Source organism: Cydia amplana, chromosome 15 (genome assembly GCF_948474715.1).
Source record: "Cydia amplana chromosome 15, ilCydAmpl1.1, whole genome shotgun sequence".
NCBI lineage: Eukaryota > Metazoa > Arthropoda > Insecta > Lepidoptera > Tortricidae > Cydia > Cydia amplana.
The window spans coordinates 12,906,656-12,924,491 of NC_086083.1; the positions used below are offsets into that span (position 1 = coordinate 12,906,656).

The 17,836-nt window shown below is 42.7% G+C and overlaps 1 protein-coding gene across 1 annotated transcript; it reads right to left on the reverse strand.

Moving 5' to 3' along the window:
• Positions 1 to 38: 38 nt before the first annotated feature.
• LOC134654632 (RNA polymerase II-associated factor 1 homolog) lies at positions 39 to 17,749 on the reverse strand. The gene is made up of 10 exons (XM_063510106.1): positions 17,570 to 17,749; positions 17,121 to 17,496; positions 16,369 to 16,658; positions 15,494 to 15,692; positions 14,693 to 14,875; positions 11,812 to 11,879; positions 3,813 to 4,055; positions 2,372 to 2,468; positions 1,080 to 1,325; positions 39 to 164 (listed from the first exon to the last, which is right to left on the reverse strand). Exons 1-10 carry the CDS (start codon positions 17,635 to 17,637, stop codon positions 108 to 110), a joined length of 1,827 nt encoding a protein of 608 aa, XP_063366176.1. The 5' UTR covers positions 17,638 to 17,749; the 3' UTR covers positions 39 to 107.
• Positions 17,750 to 17,836: the final 87 nt, after the last annotated feature.

Consider the following 17,836-nt stretch of genomic DNA (forward strand, 5'->3'; position numbering starts at 1 on the left):
TCCAAGAATGTTCAAGAATGTTAATGAAAAACAAAGATAATCAGTCAATGACTTTAATTCGAACGAATACCTTATAAACTACAATACACATAATAAGTCTATATTCACTAGTCGGAGCCGCTATGTTTAGATGAGGCGCTAGACGCTGATCCACTTCGAGAGCCCTGCAACAAAAATATATAAATATTAACAATGTAATATTAGGAGATAGCACGAGTGAAGATGATCTAGACATTCTAGACTCCATTTTAACACATTCATTGCCACCCAGCCAAACAAGACATCCGCGCCAGGCCACAACAATTTCGTCATATAAAGCTGTAGTACCACGATCCCGACTATCGGGTCGTCCGGCCTGGGAACGAAATCATAAAATACCCGATAGTCGGGTTTTCGGCAGTGAATGTGTTAACTTTCGTGCATTTCGGCAAGTCTCCGTGACACGCCGCTCGCGATAGGCGTGGCGTTAAAAGGGTTAGTATAGTTAAATTTAGTGTAATCGGTGTACCAATCCGTTTTTTGCACTGTCATATTGTATTGTGCGATTCAATAATTCTATCTATTCATCGACGATCGATTTTTTCTCTATGATCTATCTATATCCGTCTCGACCCGCTGCCAAAGCGGCCACGGCTCCTTTCAGATCTACTGCCAGAGTCCAACTTCCTCGAGCTCGCCCTTGAGCTTTTAAAAGACGCTCTCGAGCCTTTAGAAGAGGCAATCGAGCCTTTAGAAGAGGCTCTTGAACCTTCAGAAGAGGCACGTGAAGCCCGTGAGTGCATGCGACTGGAGTGTTTACTAGTGCGGGATGATAAAAGCCTTCGGGAGACGCTTCTGAGCCTTTAGATCAGCGGTCGGCAACCTGCGGCCCGTGAACCTGTCACTTGCGGCCCGCGAGCCTCCCTTGCTATTTTGTATGTAATATTGACAAACGACATGTCTGATAAAGTCATAAATATTAACAAAGTACGACCCGCATCAACTTCGTTAACTACTATGTGGCCCTTGGCTGCTAAAAGGTTGCCGACCGCTGCTTTAGATGACAAATTCATCGACCGAATATCACGTGAGTCACTTACCCGTTTCGACCCGCTACCAGAGCGGCTCCGACTCCTTTCAGATCCACTCCCCGAGCCCGACTTCTTCGAGCTCGCTCTCGAGCCTTTGGAAGAGGCTCTCGAGCCTTTGGAAGAGGCTCTCGAGCCTTTAGACGAGGCTCTTGAGCCTTTAGAAGAGGCGCGTGAGGCCCGAGAGGACGCGCGACTGGAGTGCTTGCTGGCGCGGGACGATGCGCGGGAACTCGCTTTGGAACTGGCTTTAGAGCCCTGAAAATAAGAGTAGGTATGGGTAAAAATCGTAAAATAGCCCTCTTGTATGTAATTGTGAAGAGAATTGATAACATATTTTCGTCATAGCGTATGGAATTTAATTACTCTTAAAATTTTGAGATGCTACTAGTCACTTATAAGGCGAGGTGGACTGCGGTAGTTAAATTTTGAATTCGATTCTTGCAATCTCACTTGAAGTCTAACTATAACGACATTGCTAAAGGGGAACAATATTATATGGATATTATATGTAAGACATTTTACATATCTGTCTCGACCCCACATCACTTAAGGTCTTCCCACACCTATCGACGCGATAGAAAAAAGCTTTACCTACGCAATAAAAGCGAAAAAGGCGTCGCGCGATAAATGTGAAGAGACCCTGAGAATATTGACTTCTGAAATAAACTGTCGTTCATAAACCGGTTTTACTAATAGAGTCTGTGCGGAAAGAGAAGAGTCGTGGAATGTATGGGGCCCGATACATTCCACGACTCTTCTCTTTTCGAACAGACTATAAGCACAAAATAGATACAGTACAGAAATCAATCTACATACAAAGTGCGCTCGAGCAACGCACACATAGACACTGCTCACGGACACGATATCTCGGACCGGTTGGGACCAGTGCGAGCGCGAGTGTCAACCGCTTGAGACACGCGTCTGTGAGCTTTTTTGTGCAATAATGGAGAAACAAAAAAAAGTTATTATAACTGTTCAGTGGACGGTTGTTTAAATTCAACATTAAACGGTGAATTGTCGTTTTTTAAGCTACCAGTGGTTTCAGAGAGGTAAGTAGGTATCTGCTTGTATTTCGATGGTTCGTTTTAACGTTAAACAGAACAGTTAGGTAGGTAGATAAAGATATGCGCCCCGCCCCGGCCACTACTAGATAAGAGTGCCACTATCACGATAGTTTTTTGTGCATAAATCATAGTTGACAACCCTAGAGCGACCGTCGAGCGTAGGTATGAAAAGTGAAGTACATACATGTGATTGACTTCTGTACTGTATCTATTTTGTGCTATAAGTGGGTATGTTACCTTTCCACTGCCCTTAGAGCTGGCACGGGATCCTCTCGAGCTAGCACGAGACGACGCCCGGGATCCCGAACGGGAACGGGAGCGGCCGGATCCTGACCTAGACGCAAATACACAATTCAGATATACTGTCGTCTCTATGCAATGATATTATATAACCATAGATAGGTTATACTCATACTTGAGGAGCGCAAAAAATACTTCCATATTTATTTCTCTGCCTACGAATAAATCTGTTATTTTTTATTAATTTTCTCATTCCATCCATCTTTGTCACACTCGTTGTTAAACATAAGGTCGTCTTTTTCTCCTTTGGTGTGCCGGAGCTCGTTAGCACGTGCACATTTCACGCTTGTCCAGGCGCCTCTAAAGGCAACTTGTCCAATTTGTCACAAGTTAAGCGCTTCAATTTTGGAACGCCTATAACCTATCTTGAGTTATAAATCATTGTCTCTATGCCGCGGCGGATATGGGCCACAATAATAGGGTATTTGACACATGTTGAATTTTATAACTAAATCTAGTTAAATAGATAGAAAATGAAGGGTACACGGAAAGAACATGTCTAGTCACTTTTTTCGGAAAATGAGATTTTTATCTCAAAATGAAGAGCTCTTAATGAACTATTAGTTATATCTTTTGCTACCACTGTATAATATATGTAACACAACTTTTTTTTTGTTAAATAATACCTGGTCACGGAATTACCATACGTTTTGATATTGTTCTAAATGTTAACACCGCGATTACTCAAAATGTTACTAAGTGACTAGACATGTTCTTTCCGTGCACCCTTCAAATGATCATTTTATCACAATACATTGGAAATTTAAAAAATATATGGGAATAATAAAAAACACACAAGGCCTTAAACTTAAAAATAAATATATGAAATTCCAAATAGGAAAAAAATAATGATACCATTCGACTCCTTACATTTTATTAAAACAAATATTATACCGACAAAATCGCAATTTCCTTGTTTTCCATACATTGAAACGGCTTCTAACGTTACATGATGACGACACGATGTATTGCCATTTTCTATGAAGCGTTTCGTCAGTAAAGTGCTGGTGCCAGACTTTGACCATCATTTGTGACTTTTGTATTGCTTTAAGACAATGGGTCCCATACAGACATTTGATCCTCAAAACAAACCTGATCGACTGATGCCTTTCATAAAAATTGTCAAATACCCTATTATTATCTTTTGACTTTGAGAAAACAAATATAGTGGTGAAGTAAGTACTAATCTGGCCGCGGGCGAAGACGCATCCGCATATCTGCAAGGCCCTAATCTTTTAAATTCCAGGCCAAGAAAAGGAATTTTAAGAATTAAATTAAAAAAAAATATCTCTGCCGACCCGAGATTGCGTACATGGGACTTGAGGGTTTAAGTAAAGATTTTCTAAATAACTTTGTTATAATTAATGTTCATTGGTACCTCGCAGACCCTGACCGGGCAGAGCCCGACCTCGACCTTGACTTCCGCGACGCCGCTGATCCCGAGCGTGACCTTGACCGCGATTTGGACCTGGACTTGGATCTCGACTTGGACCTGGACTTGGACCTCGACTTGGACCTGGACTTGGATCTCGACTTGGAGCGAGATTTGGACCGCGAGCCGGAGCGGGACCGCTCTGAGCCCGCTGGGGATTTTGACCCCGATTTGGAACGTGACCGAGATCTAAAAATAAATAAATTTTATAAGAAAACTATATCATCATCTTCCTTGCGTTGTCCCGGCATTTTGCCACGGCTCATGGGAACCTGGGGTCCGCTTGGCAACTAATCCCAAGAATTGGCGTAAGCACTAGTTTTTACGAACGCGACTGCCATCTGACCTTCCAACCCAGAGGGTAAACTAGGCCTTATTGGGATTAGTCCGGTTTCCTCACGATGTTTTCCTTCACCGAAAAGCGACTAGTAAATATCAAATGATATTTCGTACATAAGTTCCGAAAAACTCATTGGTACGAGCCGGGGTTTGAACCCGCGACCTTCGGATTGAAAGTCGCACGCTCTTACCGCTAGGCCACCAGCGCTTTTATAAGAAAACTAGATAATTTGAAAAAATAAAAACACAATTTAGATCCGCCAGGAAAAAGCTTAACACACAATATGCAGCAAAAAGGCGAGATCTAGTAGTCAAAGACAATAGGGTATTTGACTACTAGTCAAATCAGTTTCTTTTTTCGAACTGTCAAAACGATTTTGTTACTATGGAATTTATATGAAACACTAGCATGTGACGTCACAATCAAATAAAATAGAAGTTGTGTCTAAAAATAACTGCTGTCTACGTTTCTCTATTAATCGTCTGGTGCTTTATTTCATGCATAGTATAAAATAATTAATTTTAAATACAGTCAAATACCCTATTCTCTTTCTAATGACGGAAATGGCTTGTTGAACTTAGAATTAACAGCACAAGTCTTACTGAGCTTACAGTGGGCTCAGTCGAATTGGTATGGTATGATTTATTTGAATCATAGACTAGGAATCCTCTAGACGGAGTTTAGAGCAATTATTTCATGAAACCGATGCTGCCAAAAATACTGGGGTGCGGGGGACGAGGTGAGCGAGTCCCGTGCCGTGATTGGTCCGTTCAAACACGGACGTCACACTGTGACTGGTCGTATGCCTATTACATACCTAGTATTAACCTAATTTGTTCATTACAAAACACACAAACTAGAAAGAAATACCTTGAATACTAAAATCCCTTTCAGTCGCATATTTCATACATGATTCTAATGAATAATGTCACAATTACAACTTGAAGTGCACGTTTCGTATTTCACCACTTGTGGTTTCATTAAATAAATTAATAAATTTTTTGCTATTTAGATTAATAACTTGCGTAAAATAACTATCACAAGTTGAAACTAACCCAAATATGTGAACTTTTGGCATTAGAATGACAGTGACATTGACAGCGTGACGTTCGGTCGTATTGAAGTCTGAACTCCTAGTACAGAGTTAATACAAACAGTCCAAAACGCCTAAGATTTTAAACTTCCCGCTATGTTTTGAGTATGTTTGCTACTGGTGAACGTAAAATACTTCCACACAGGAGTGTTTTTCGGAAAGAGACTAAAAATATTCCAAAGTAAAATAATGCTTGCAGGTTCGTGCGTGTAGAGGGGCCATAAAGCGTTCCTTTTTATTATAATTTAGTCTACTCAAACTGACTACCCGATTATTGCCTGTGAATGTGTGCGTAGACGTCATTGAGAATATCTCCGTCTTTCTCTAAGACGCAAGCGTGAAAGGGATAGATCTTGGTAGCATCGAACTTTACGACTTTTGACCTCTTCCTCGGTTATGGTAGCCTGGTACTTTTGGTAAACATTTGTCTTGATAAATCACTGGTCGTCGGTTGCATATCGCTAATAGGTATGGGGCAAATGACCTCTTCCTCAGTCATGGTATCCTGGTACTTTCTGATTAATGTTTGTCGCCGTTATGTCGCCATTATGTCGCCATTATGTCGCCGTTATGTCGCCAGTATGTCGCCGTTATGTCGCCAGTATGTCGCCGTTATGTCGCCAGTATGTCGCCAGTATGTCGCCAGTATGTCGCCATTATGTCGCCGTTATGTCGCCGTTATGTCGCCAGTATGTCGCCATTATGTCGCCAGTATGTCGCCAGTATGTCGCCAGTATGTCGCCAGTATGTCGCCATTATGTCGCCAGTATGTCGCCATTGTGTCGCCGTTATGTCGCCATTGTGTCGCCAGTGTGTCGCCATTGTGTCGTCAGTATGTCGCCATTGTGTCGCCATTATGTCGCCATTATGTCGCCATTATGTCGCCCTTATGTCGCCAGTATGTCGCCAGTATGTCGCCAGTCGCCAGTATGTCGCCATTGTGTCGCCGTTGTGTCGCCGTTATGTCGCCATTGTGTCGCCATTGTGTCGTCAGTATGTCGCCATTATGTCGCCATTATGTCGCCATTATGTCGCCATTATGTCGCCCTTATGTCGCCAGTATGTCGCCAGTATGTCGCCAGTATGTCGCCAGTATGTCGCCAGTCGCCAGTATGTCGCCATTATGTCGCCAGTATGTCGCCAGTATGTCGCCATTATGTCGCCATTATGTCGCCAGTATGTCGCCATTATGTCGCCATTATGTCGCCAGTATGTCGCCGTTATGTCGCCGTTATGTCGCCAGTATGTCGCCAGTATGTCGCCGTTATGTCGCCAGTATGTCGCCAGTATGTCGCCGTTATGTCGCCATTATGTCGCCGTTATGTCGCCAGTATGTCGCCAGTATGTCGCCGTTATGTCGCCAGTATGTCGCCAGTATGTCGCCGTTATGTCGCCGTTATGTCGCCGATTGTGTCGCCATTATGTCGCCGTTATGTCGCCGTTGTGTCGCCATTATGTCGCCAGTCGCCAGTATGTCGCCAGTATGTCGCCAGTCGCCAGTATGTCGCCAGTCGCCGTTATGTCGCCAGTATGTCGCCGTTATGTCGCCAGTATGTCGCCGTTATGTCGCCAGTACGTCGCCAGTATGTCGCCATTATGTCGCCATTATGTCGCCGTTATGTCGCCAGTATGTCGCCGTTGTGTCGCCATTATGTCGCCAGTATGTCGCCATTATGTCGCCAGTCGCCAGTCGCCAGTATGTCGCCATTATGTCGCCATTATGTCGCCAGTATGTCGCCATTATGTCGCCGTTATGTCGCCAGTATGTCGCCATTGTGTCGCCGTTATGTCGCCATTGTGTCGCCAGTGTGTCGCCATTGTGTCGTCAGTATGTCGCCATTATGTCGCCATTATGTCGCCATTATGTCGCCCTTATGTCGCCAGTATGTCGCCAGTATGTCGCCAGTATGTCGCCAGTATGTCGCCAGTCGCCAGTATGTCGCCATTATGTCGCCAGTATGTCGCCAGTATGTCGCCATTATGTCGCCATTATGTCGCCAGTATGTCGCCATTATGTCGCCATTATGTCGCCAGTATGTCGCCGTTATGTCGCCGTTATGTCGCCAGTATGTCGCCAGTATGTCGCCGTTATGTCGCCAGTATGTCGCCAGTATGTCGCCGTTATGTCGCCATTATGTCGCCGTTATGTCGCCGATTGTGTCGCCATTATGTCGCCGTTATGTCGCCGTTGTGTCGCCATTATGTCGCCAGTCGCCAGTATGTCGCCAGTATGTCGCCAGTCGCCAGTATGTCGCCAGTATGTCGCCGTTATGTCGCCAGTATGTCGCCGTTATGTCGCCAGTATGTCGCCGTTGTGTCGCCATTATGTCGCCAGTATGTCGCCATTATGTCGCCAGTCGCCAGTATGTCGCCAGTCGCCAGTATGTCGCCATTATGTCGCCAGTATGTCGCCATTATGTCGCCGTTATGTCGCCAGTATGTCGCCGTTGTGTCGCCATTATGTCGCCAGTATGTCGCCATTATGTCGCCAGTATGTCGCCAGTATGTCGCCAGTATGTCGCCATTATGTCGCCGTTATGTCGCCATTATGTCGCCAGTATGTCGCCAGTATGTCGCCAGTATGTCGCCATTATGTCGCCATTATGTCGCCGTTATGTCGCCAGTATGTCGCCAGTATGTCGCCGTTGTGTCGCCATTATGTCGCCAGTATGTCGCCATTATGTCGCCAGTCGCCAGTATGTCGCCAGTATGTCGCCAGTCGCCGTTATGTCGCCAGTATGTCGCCGTTATGTCGCCAGTATGTCGCCGTTATGTCGCCAGTATGTCGCCAGTATGTCGCCATTATGTCGCCATTATGTCGCCGTTATGTCGCCAGTATGTCGCCGTTGTGTCGCCATTATGTCGCCAGTATGTCGCCATTATGTCGCCAGTCGCCAGTCGCCAGTATGTCGCCATTATGTCGCCATTATGTCGCCAGTATGTCGCCATTATGTCGCCGTTATATCGCCAGTATGTCGCCGTTGTGTCGCCATTATGTCGCCAGTATGTCGCCAGTATGTCGCCATTATGTCGCCGTTATGTCGCCATTATGTCGCCAGTATGTCGCCAGTATGTCGCCAGTATGTCGCCATTATGTCGCCGTTATGTCGCCAGTATGTCGCCATTATGTCGCCAGTCGCCAGTATGTCGCCAGTATGTCGCCAGTCGCCGTTATGTCGCCAGTATGTCGCCGTTGTGTCGCCGTTGTGTCGCCATTATGTCGCCAGTATGTCGCCAGTATGTCGCCATTATGTCGCCAGTATGTCGCCATTATGTCGCCAGTCGCCAGTATGTCGCCAGTATGTCGCCAGTCGCCAGTATGTCGCCATTATGTCGCCAGTATGTCGCCAGTATGTCGCCAGTATGTCGCCAGTATGTCGCCATTATGTCGCCGTTATGTCGCCATTATGTCGCCATTATGTCGCCGTTATGTCGCCAGTATGTCGCCATTATGTCGCCAGTATGTCGCCAGTATGTCGCCATTATGTCGCCAGTAAAAGAGTATAAAAGGCAGGAGCGGACCGCCGGTATTCATTCATTCTTCAACCATCGGCTAGCAGTGACTCTGGTTCTCGGGCGTTTAAATATTCGGTGAGCAAAGTTCCTCTACTACTGTTACTATGTTTGTTTTTGCCGGGAATTATCCTGGTGAATTTAAACGTGGAAATGGTGTCTGTGTTTGGTTTTGCGGGGACAATATCGTCGTAAAGCTGATCTTAGACTTTTGTGGAGATTCTTTGTTACCGTGTACGGGATTTAAATATAGTGAAGTTTCCTACGCAGTGTTTTTCTAAGTGCCGCCACGTTATGCAGGGACAATATCGTTGCATAGCAGGGACTTGGAAAGCGTGTCTGTGTTTAGTTTTACGGGGACAATATCGTCGTAAAACTGAACTTGGGCTATTGCGGGGATTCTTTGCTACTGTGTGTTGTTATAGTGAAGTTTTCTACACTGTGTTTTCTAAGTGCCGTCACGTTATGCAGGGACAATATCGTTGCATAACAGGGGCTTGGAAAGCGTGTCTGTGTTTGGTTTTGTGGGGACAATATCGTCATAAAACTGAACTTAGATAGCGGTGTTTAAGGGAATTTCACTTCTGTGTTTAGTTAGTTTGATTTTGTGAGTAGTTTGGTTCGTAAAAATTGAACCTAGTTATTTTAGTGTTTTACTATGGGGTCTTTTGCTATATAGTTTAAAACCAGATCATTGTTTGGACTGACTGTTTGTCCGACTGGACCGCTCACCCCTTGCGGTGTTAAATGTGAGCTGTCTAGGAGTCTTTTTGCTCCAAGATGAGGGTTATCTTGGCACCTTCTCTTTACCAACATAGAAGATGAAAAACGTCTCCCTCCTTAGCTCTCCAATGTCCAGCTGTTAGATGAATAATGGGGATGTCACGTGCGCATCATCCGGAGTAATCTGGGCCCATTTGAAATCTACAGTATTTGGAGGCTTCGTATATTAAATATATTTATTTATACCACTTATATACATAATAGGGCCCTGTCTTACCCATGTTGCCACCCTGCCTTTGTGCAACCCGCCATGGGGGGAGACAAGTCCACGAGCTGTTAGGTTGCATTCTCGGAATCGCTCGCCGAACTCTTACAGCTTCTTAGTAGGGATACACTTGCGTATATTCCAAAGTACCAGGTCGATGGTAAGTACGAACTGTGCTTTGGTTATACTAGAGTAGGGACAAGGGTAGGTTTAGGGTAAAATCACACACTAATTATTCGGAATTTAGGGTTCGTTTTAGTCTTGGTCTGTAAAACTGATATATTTCTTCTTTTTAAGGGACTTCAACTACGGTTTCACTATACTAAAATTGTGCGTTAATAGGTAAAGGGTTTCAACTGCTAAAATCTTCCAATATTTTCATTTATTTGGGGAAAATAATTAATGTAAAATCTTATCTCCATTTTTATTTATGAAATTCTGGTTTTCTGGTGTAAAGACGAGGTACTGAGTATTACAATCATGTTTCTAAGGTATTTACACAATTAAATCTTAAATATCAAGTTGGGATTAGGAACACAGTCTATTCGGAGATAGAAAATCGACGTCTAGCTGTTTTAGGGAACCTTTGGCAGGCAAGAGTAATCCAAAGGATAATTTGAGTGAAATAATGCTCATCTTGATATTTCAGTCTCGTAAAATTTAGTATATAGTTTAACAAATAAACTTAGTACTTCGTTCATACTTCTAAAAAAACTAGAAATACAGTTTATATTTTAGTTCTGGGGAATGGAAATGGGATTCGCATCCCTAGCTTTTGAAATAAAAAAGAATAGTAATTTTGATGACTGATGGATACTTTGACACTTCTCTTCATAGTCATCTAGGCACGCATAGGTTCCGAAGTGTTGGTCATAGCCCGTCTGGCTAAAGAGGTAGGGTAGGAGTTCCAATTGACCTTGCTGATTGGACTAGGAGCCCCCAATCCTGCATCGAGCGTATGGGTAGCATATTTCGAATAGAAGCTGGTAGATAATAATATTAAATGCTAGGGTGTAAATGGGCTTACCCCAGGAGTGCTACTCATATGTTATCCCGGAGGCTTAATAGATTGTAGCAGGCTTTTACCAACCCCATTTTTAAACTCATTTTACCAAATATATTTCTTTTATATTCATATTATCATATATGCTGCATTTACCTAAATAACATTATTTGAAGTAAAATATAACAACATTTACATTACAATAATAAATTCTGGTAACTTTCAGTACTATTTCTGTATTTTAACAAATTATTCTAGTAAGTTACTCGTTAACATCATAATAAATGTGCTTCCAATTTCATAATATATTTTTCCCAAAGTCCAGGTAATTGTAAATAAAATCAGAGTCCAAAATTTAGCTGATACTCATTAAAGAACCTAGGGTACCGCGGTTCACTTCGAGGGGTCCTAACGCTAGACTAGACGATCACGACTAAATCACATGGCCATATTCTAAGGGTAAATCTAAAGAGGGTGTTTATATTATGGTTAGTTAAGTAAGTAAGTAAGTGGGTAGTGGGAGGTTACAACACAAAGACACTGACTCGAAAATGGAGTAAAACTACCGTATGTTTGTGGCAGACGGGGTAGCGCTACTATGCTCAGTCTGGAGGATGTCTTGTCTGTGTTTGAATGTGTAGAATGAAAATGAAAATGAAAATATTTATTTACCTTAATAAATGTTACATAACAAGGTAACAGGTTGGGACTCCCTATTAAGTATATTATACCTGTATCAGGAAGCCCCGCTCCTCCGTAGCAACAAGTTGTAGATTTAAGAAATATTTAACTAGCATACAGAAAGAAAACTTAAGCTAATAGTACAATTTATTCTAACTGTGTGTGTGTGTGTGTGTGTGTGTGTGTGTGTGTGTGTGTGTGTGTGTATGTGTGTGTGTGTGTGTGTGTGTGTGTGTGTGTGTGTGTGTGTGTGTGTGTGTGTGTGTGTGTGTGTGTGTGTGTGTGTGTGTGTGTGTGTGTGTGTGTGTGTGTGTGTGTGAAGAATACCTTTCTTTTTCTCCATTCTGTTTTTCCTCTTCCTCCTCGTCATCTTCCTCTTCTTCGTCATCCTCTTCCTGTTTGAAACATAACATTTATTACATTTTAGTTGAGCATGAAGTTAATTTTTATTTTTCAACCCTTTGAACGCCAAGAACACCTGAAGGCGCATGGTCTAATAAAACATGGTCTTCTCTTCCCAGAGTGTCACTTGCCTACGTCACAATAACATTGCCACTTTATTTCAACATAACATGTTACATGGGTACATTATATCTATGGTTAATAAGTTAAAATATTTCTAATTTTATAATTTTCATTTATTTGTATTTTATCTTAAATTTTACAATAACACGTCATTTTTAATTATTCGTTAGCAATATCTTCCGATTCACGAAAGAAATTTCAGACGTTCGGGTAATTCTGTTTACACTACTGGCAACACAGGATAGCGTTGTCACATTTGACAATCCGCCATTTTGTTCCTGACCGTCATCCTTGTCGAACGCGTGTTAATTGTTATTTCCTTCTCGCTCAGTGTCAGCAGTCGCAGTGTTTTCCAAACTTTTCACGTCGTAAGCTTGGTAATTAATGTTTTGTTACGAAAATGGTTGGCTGTTCTATTCGGAACTGTAAGAGTAGGGGTGAAAAGGGCAGTATAGATTTGTTTTATTTTACTATGTTTCTACAAGAATAACTTAAAATTAATGCCGTTAAAATAATTTTCACCGTTGGTTAAAATTCTCCCACATTTTAAAGTTTGAGAACCTGTAAGCAGCATGATGACGTAGGCAAGTGACAGTTAGGTCATTCGCGAATCTCGGAAGAGAGTACCAGGCGGAGTATATTATTATACCATGTGAAGGCGTCGTAACTAGTCGTGCACAGCGCCATGAACAAAAATAGCTGTTATGGCGTATGCTGTCAAAGAAACTTTCACACTTTCAAGTAAGGTTTATATTAGCTCGCTTGCGCCCGTGACCTTGGCGTGTGAGTAACGTTTTTGTTTATGATGTAACTAGCGACCCGCCCCGGCTTCGCACGGGTTAACAAATTATACATAAAACTTCCTCTTGAATCACTCTATCTATTAAAAAAAATCCGTTGCGTAGTTTTAAAGATCTAAGCATACATACTAGCATGAAAAAAGACTAAAAAGAAAAGACATCTTCCCTCATACATAGACAATCCAAAATTGTCAAAGCTAAATGAGTAGAAGCCCTCGCTCGTCATGATATAAAGCACTCGACCAATCTGCTTATATGACTGATTGCAGATAAAACTAGAGAAAAAAAAAAGCATACATACAGACAGATAGACAGCGGGAAGCGACTTTGTTTTATACTATGTAGCGAAGCGTTCAAAGAGTAGGGTTAGCGATTGTGATTTCCATACCTGAACAGGTTCTAGTTAGATAGATAGTCCATTTATTTGTTTGCCACAATACACACAAGATATTCAAAGTTACAACAATGACAGTATACAAAAAACAATCCAGAGAAAAATGGAATAGTTGTTTCTCCCGCAGCCTCAATATACGGTGTTCGTTCGCGCTTAGCGGCCGGTGCGTTACCACGAGTCTGGTTAACGCTTGCTCACAGACGCGCGCGGGTTTCTAGCTCGTTGTAGGATACAGCGTGGTTTCTCTGGAGTTATACTAGTAGTATTACCTGAACTGGTTCTAGTTGTTTTTCTCTGAGCCTCAATATACGATGTTCGTTCGCGCTGAGCGGCCGGTGCGTTACCACGAGTCTGGTTAACGCTTGCTCACAGACGCGCGCGGGTTTCTAGCTCGTTGTAGGATACAGCGTGGTTTCTCTGGAGTTATACTAGTAGTCTTACCTGAACTGGTTCTAGTTGTTTTTCTCTGAGCCTCAATATACGATATTCGTTCGCGCTTAGCGGCCGGTGCGTTACCACGAGTCTGGTTAACGCTTGCGCACAGACGCGCGAGGGTTTCTAGCTCGTTGTAGGATACAGCGTGGTTTCTCTGGAGTTATACTAATAGTTTTACCTGAACTGGTTCTAGTTGTTTTTCTCTGAGCCTCAATATACGATGTTCGTTCGCGCCGAGCGGCCGGTGCGTTACCACGAGTCTGGTTAACGCTTGCGCGGCCGCTCCGGCGCGGACAGGTGCACGCGGGTTTTTAGCTCGTTGTAGGATACAGCGTGGTTTCTCTGGAGTTATACTAGTAGTCTTACCTGAACTGGTTCTAGTTGTTTTTCTCTGAGCCTCAATACACGGTGTTCGTTCGCGCTTAGCGGCCGGTGCGTTACCACGAGTCTGGTTAACGCTTGCGCACAGACGCGCGAGGGTTTCTAGCTCGTTGTAGGATACAGCGTGGTTTCTCTGGAGTTATACTAGTAGTCTTACCTGAACTGGTTCTAGTTGTTTTTCTCTGAGCCTCAATATACGATATTCGTTCGCGCTTAGCGGCCGGTGCGTTACCACGAGTCTGGTTAACGCTTGCGCACAGACGCGCGAGGGTTTCTAGCTCGTTGTAGGATACAGCGTGGTTTCTCTGGAGTTATACTAATAGTTTTACCTGAACTGGTTCTAGTTGTTTTTCTCTGAGCCTCAATATACGGTGTTCGTTCGCGCCGAGCGGCCGGTGCGTTACCACGAGTCTGGTTAACGCTTGCGCACAGACGCGCGAGGGTTTCTAGCTCGTTGTAGGATACAGCGTGGTTTCTCTGGAGTTATACTAATAGTTTTACCTGAACTGGTTCTAGTTGTTTTTCTCTGAGCCTCAATATACGATGTTCGTTCGCGCCGAGCGGCCGGTGCGTTACCACGAGTCTGGTTAACGCTTGCGCACAGACGCGCGAGGGTTTCTAGCTCGTTGTAGGATACAGCGTGGTTTCTCTGGAGTTATACTAGTAGTATTACCTGAACTGGTTCTAGTTGTTTTTCTCTGAGCCTCAATATACGATGTTCGTTCGCGCCGAGCGGCCGGTGCGTTACCACGAGTCTGGTTAACGCTTGCGCGGCGGCACCGGCGCGAGCGCGGCGCTTTGACAGGCGCACGCGGGTTTCTAACTCGTTGTAGTACACAGCGTGGTTTCTCACAACCTGAATTGGAAATAGAATACATAGTCACTTTAAAGTATACTAAAATACTTAATTTTATTAATTAATAGCTGTTTAGACGACAACGGTTCACTCACTTGGTTTTTAGTCGCTATTGGCGACATTGTCTCACGAAAACACTTTAAAATATGTCTCACGAAAGTTTAACATCGATTAATTAATAGCTAACGTTTTCTACATGACAAATTTGATTAGAACCGGGTGCAGTAGGTAAATTGACTATGTAAAGGTAACAAGCAGTCAAGTAAAGCAAGCACAATTCAAGTAAAATGCCACTAAGTATTAAATTATCATTTTTACTTGACTTCCATATGTATCATTTAATTTTATGGCTATAATTTGCACTAATTAAAATTATTTATCTTATAACTTGTAGAACAAAGTATGCAATGTAAATATTTACTGCAATCAGATGAGCATTGGTAGCTCAGTTGTAAGAGCGGTGAGGTAGTCTAATTTCCCAGGATCGCAAGATCAAATCTCGTCAAAGGCTGAATATTTTCAAAAATTGCCTTAACACATTCACTTGCAAGAATATGCTAGGTGTCTCCATTTTGTATTGGAAATGGGGTGCTTGGCACTAAGTGTTAAAAAACTTACCAAGAAATAATTTTCCTCATAACCCTTAGAAGCCTTGCTCTTAACGTTCCAGTTATATTCCCTAGCCATCTTGTACTCATAGGTATCCCCGTCCAGGTACGGGACGTTTTCGGTGATATCTCTGCGACGCTTCAAGATCGTGTCTTCAGTGGGTAGGCAGTAGGCTACGAATTGTTCTCCGCTTTCGTCCATCACACCTCTGTGAACATTAAAGTGATTTAATTATAAGTAAAATTTTAAGGAAACTGCATAGTTATAGGTTCTTGGATTTCACGGGACTATAAATCCCGGTCTTTTTATAGGCTTGCCGCGATGAACCTTAGAAGCCCCTTGGAGAGGTAAAATAGCATATTTTTAACTTCTCTGTTCCCACGATGTGACGTCACCATAAGCGTTGCGGCTCATATATGAGCCGTGGGAGTCAACGGGTTTATTATTATGTAGTGGCTATATTTTATTTATGTTCAAAACAGGCTCATTAACAAATCTGCTATTTTGTGAAATATTACATATTATGTATGAGGATGAGAAATCTATTGTTAAAGATCATTAATTAATATGGTTATAATTACTTAAATTATAAAACACTAATAGTATAATTTTCTAATCATTACCCCTGGCTGGACAAACTTTAGTTCCAAAAAAATTACAAATATTAGTGGGATGCCACTCTACAAGTCTACGTAAACTAAAACGCATTTAACTGATGTGTTCCGTGAACAAAGTTTTGTACGGAACACTAAAAATCATGAAATTATTAGAGCCATAATTTTTCTCTTTATAAGCCCTGGGCCAGACTAAACTCCTGCCAGCAACAACCAATAGGCAATATTTGCCCATGTCTATATAAAAAGAAAGTACAATTGAATACTGACCGAATCATAGCCTGTGACATAGCTTCAATTTGTCCAGCAACATTCTTATCAGCCGGTGCAGGATCCGTGTCAAATATGACCTGCGCACACGGATACTTCCACATCTCAAAGTCTGGGAACACCGGCATAATCTCCACGGGCACAACTCCTGGCTTGCTGTAGTGCTTCTCAATCGGCATCTTGTTATCTTCAAATGTCTTTTCAATGGCCTTGATCTGGCTCTCACGGTCCATGTAGAGTGTCTCTTCGCTGAATATCTTCTTGACATTGTAACCGACTTTAGCTTCAACCTGGAACGTTGATAAGTGGATTTCTTATTTTGATCTTGGGTTCTTATTTATCTTATTATAAATCTCTAAATGAATCCTAATTTAATAATAATAATTTATTTATATAATTTTAAACTATATCATAGGTTTGGGATAACTGATTTCATAAATGATAAAGGACCTTTGAAGATTGTACTTATATATTCCCTACTTTCTTTATAGTTGTTAATAAAAGTGACTGTTTTAATAAGAGAGCTGATAGACTTAGCATTCACCTGTGGTGAGCATTCTTGGGAACAGAAGAATTTACTAGTGTTCAACAAACAATTTGCTGAATCTGCTTAATAAGACAAGTCTATCAGCACCTTTAGGTTCCTTTTAGTTAGGGTCCTGACACCAGTTATTATTATTAAAACATAGGTAGACAATATAGGAGTGTGATCTTATTGCAGATATGTACCCTAAATAACTGGGCTTTACTACCTTTTCCATAGACTGAGGCTGGAACCTGGTCTGCTCAGTGGAGATGTACTCCGAGCGACGAAGCCACGACACATTCTTTGCATGATGACGCGACCTTTTAGAGTCCTGAGGCGTCAGAACATCGTCTTCTAACAATTTCTCATCCGCTGGGTCCAGAACTGCGTTCCCATCGCCTTGGTAAATGTCCCGGTTTATCAAATCTATGTGGACTCCCAAATCATGCTCCGTAAGGACTTCATACCGGTAATTCTTTTCCAATGAGGTGGGATTGTACTGTATGAAACGAGTCGACGGGAACGGATAAGTGATAAACTTTAAGTCAAATGGTATGTCTGGCAGCGTATTACAGTATTTAACGCGGGTCACAAGCTCCGACCTGTAATGAAAATAATTATGTTATGTATAGAAATGCCTACGTAGCGGCAAGATTGTTGTTTTGAGAAACTAACCTCCTTTCGCCAGTTCTTTGCGGGCGTTTGTCCCGTTCCGGCTCGTTGGTCTGAACCGTCGGCGGCATTATGGGATTCACTTTGAATAAGTATTATTTAACACATGTTAAACTTTAATTCCGTTAAAAACATTTACAATCGCTGTAACTTTATAGCCCGTTTGACAACTGATCGAGACGAGTCGAGGTCGGTATCGCTCACTTCGCTTGGCACTGGCAGCTTGACTGACACTGACAGTGACAGGAGCAGGAGGAGCAGGAGGACAGA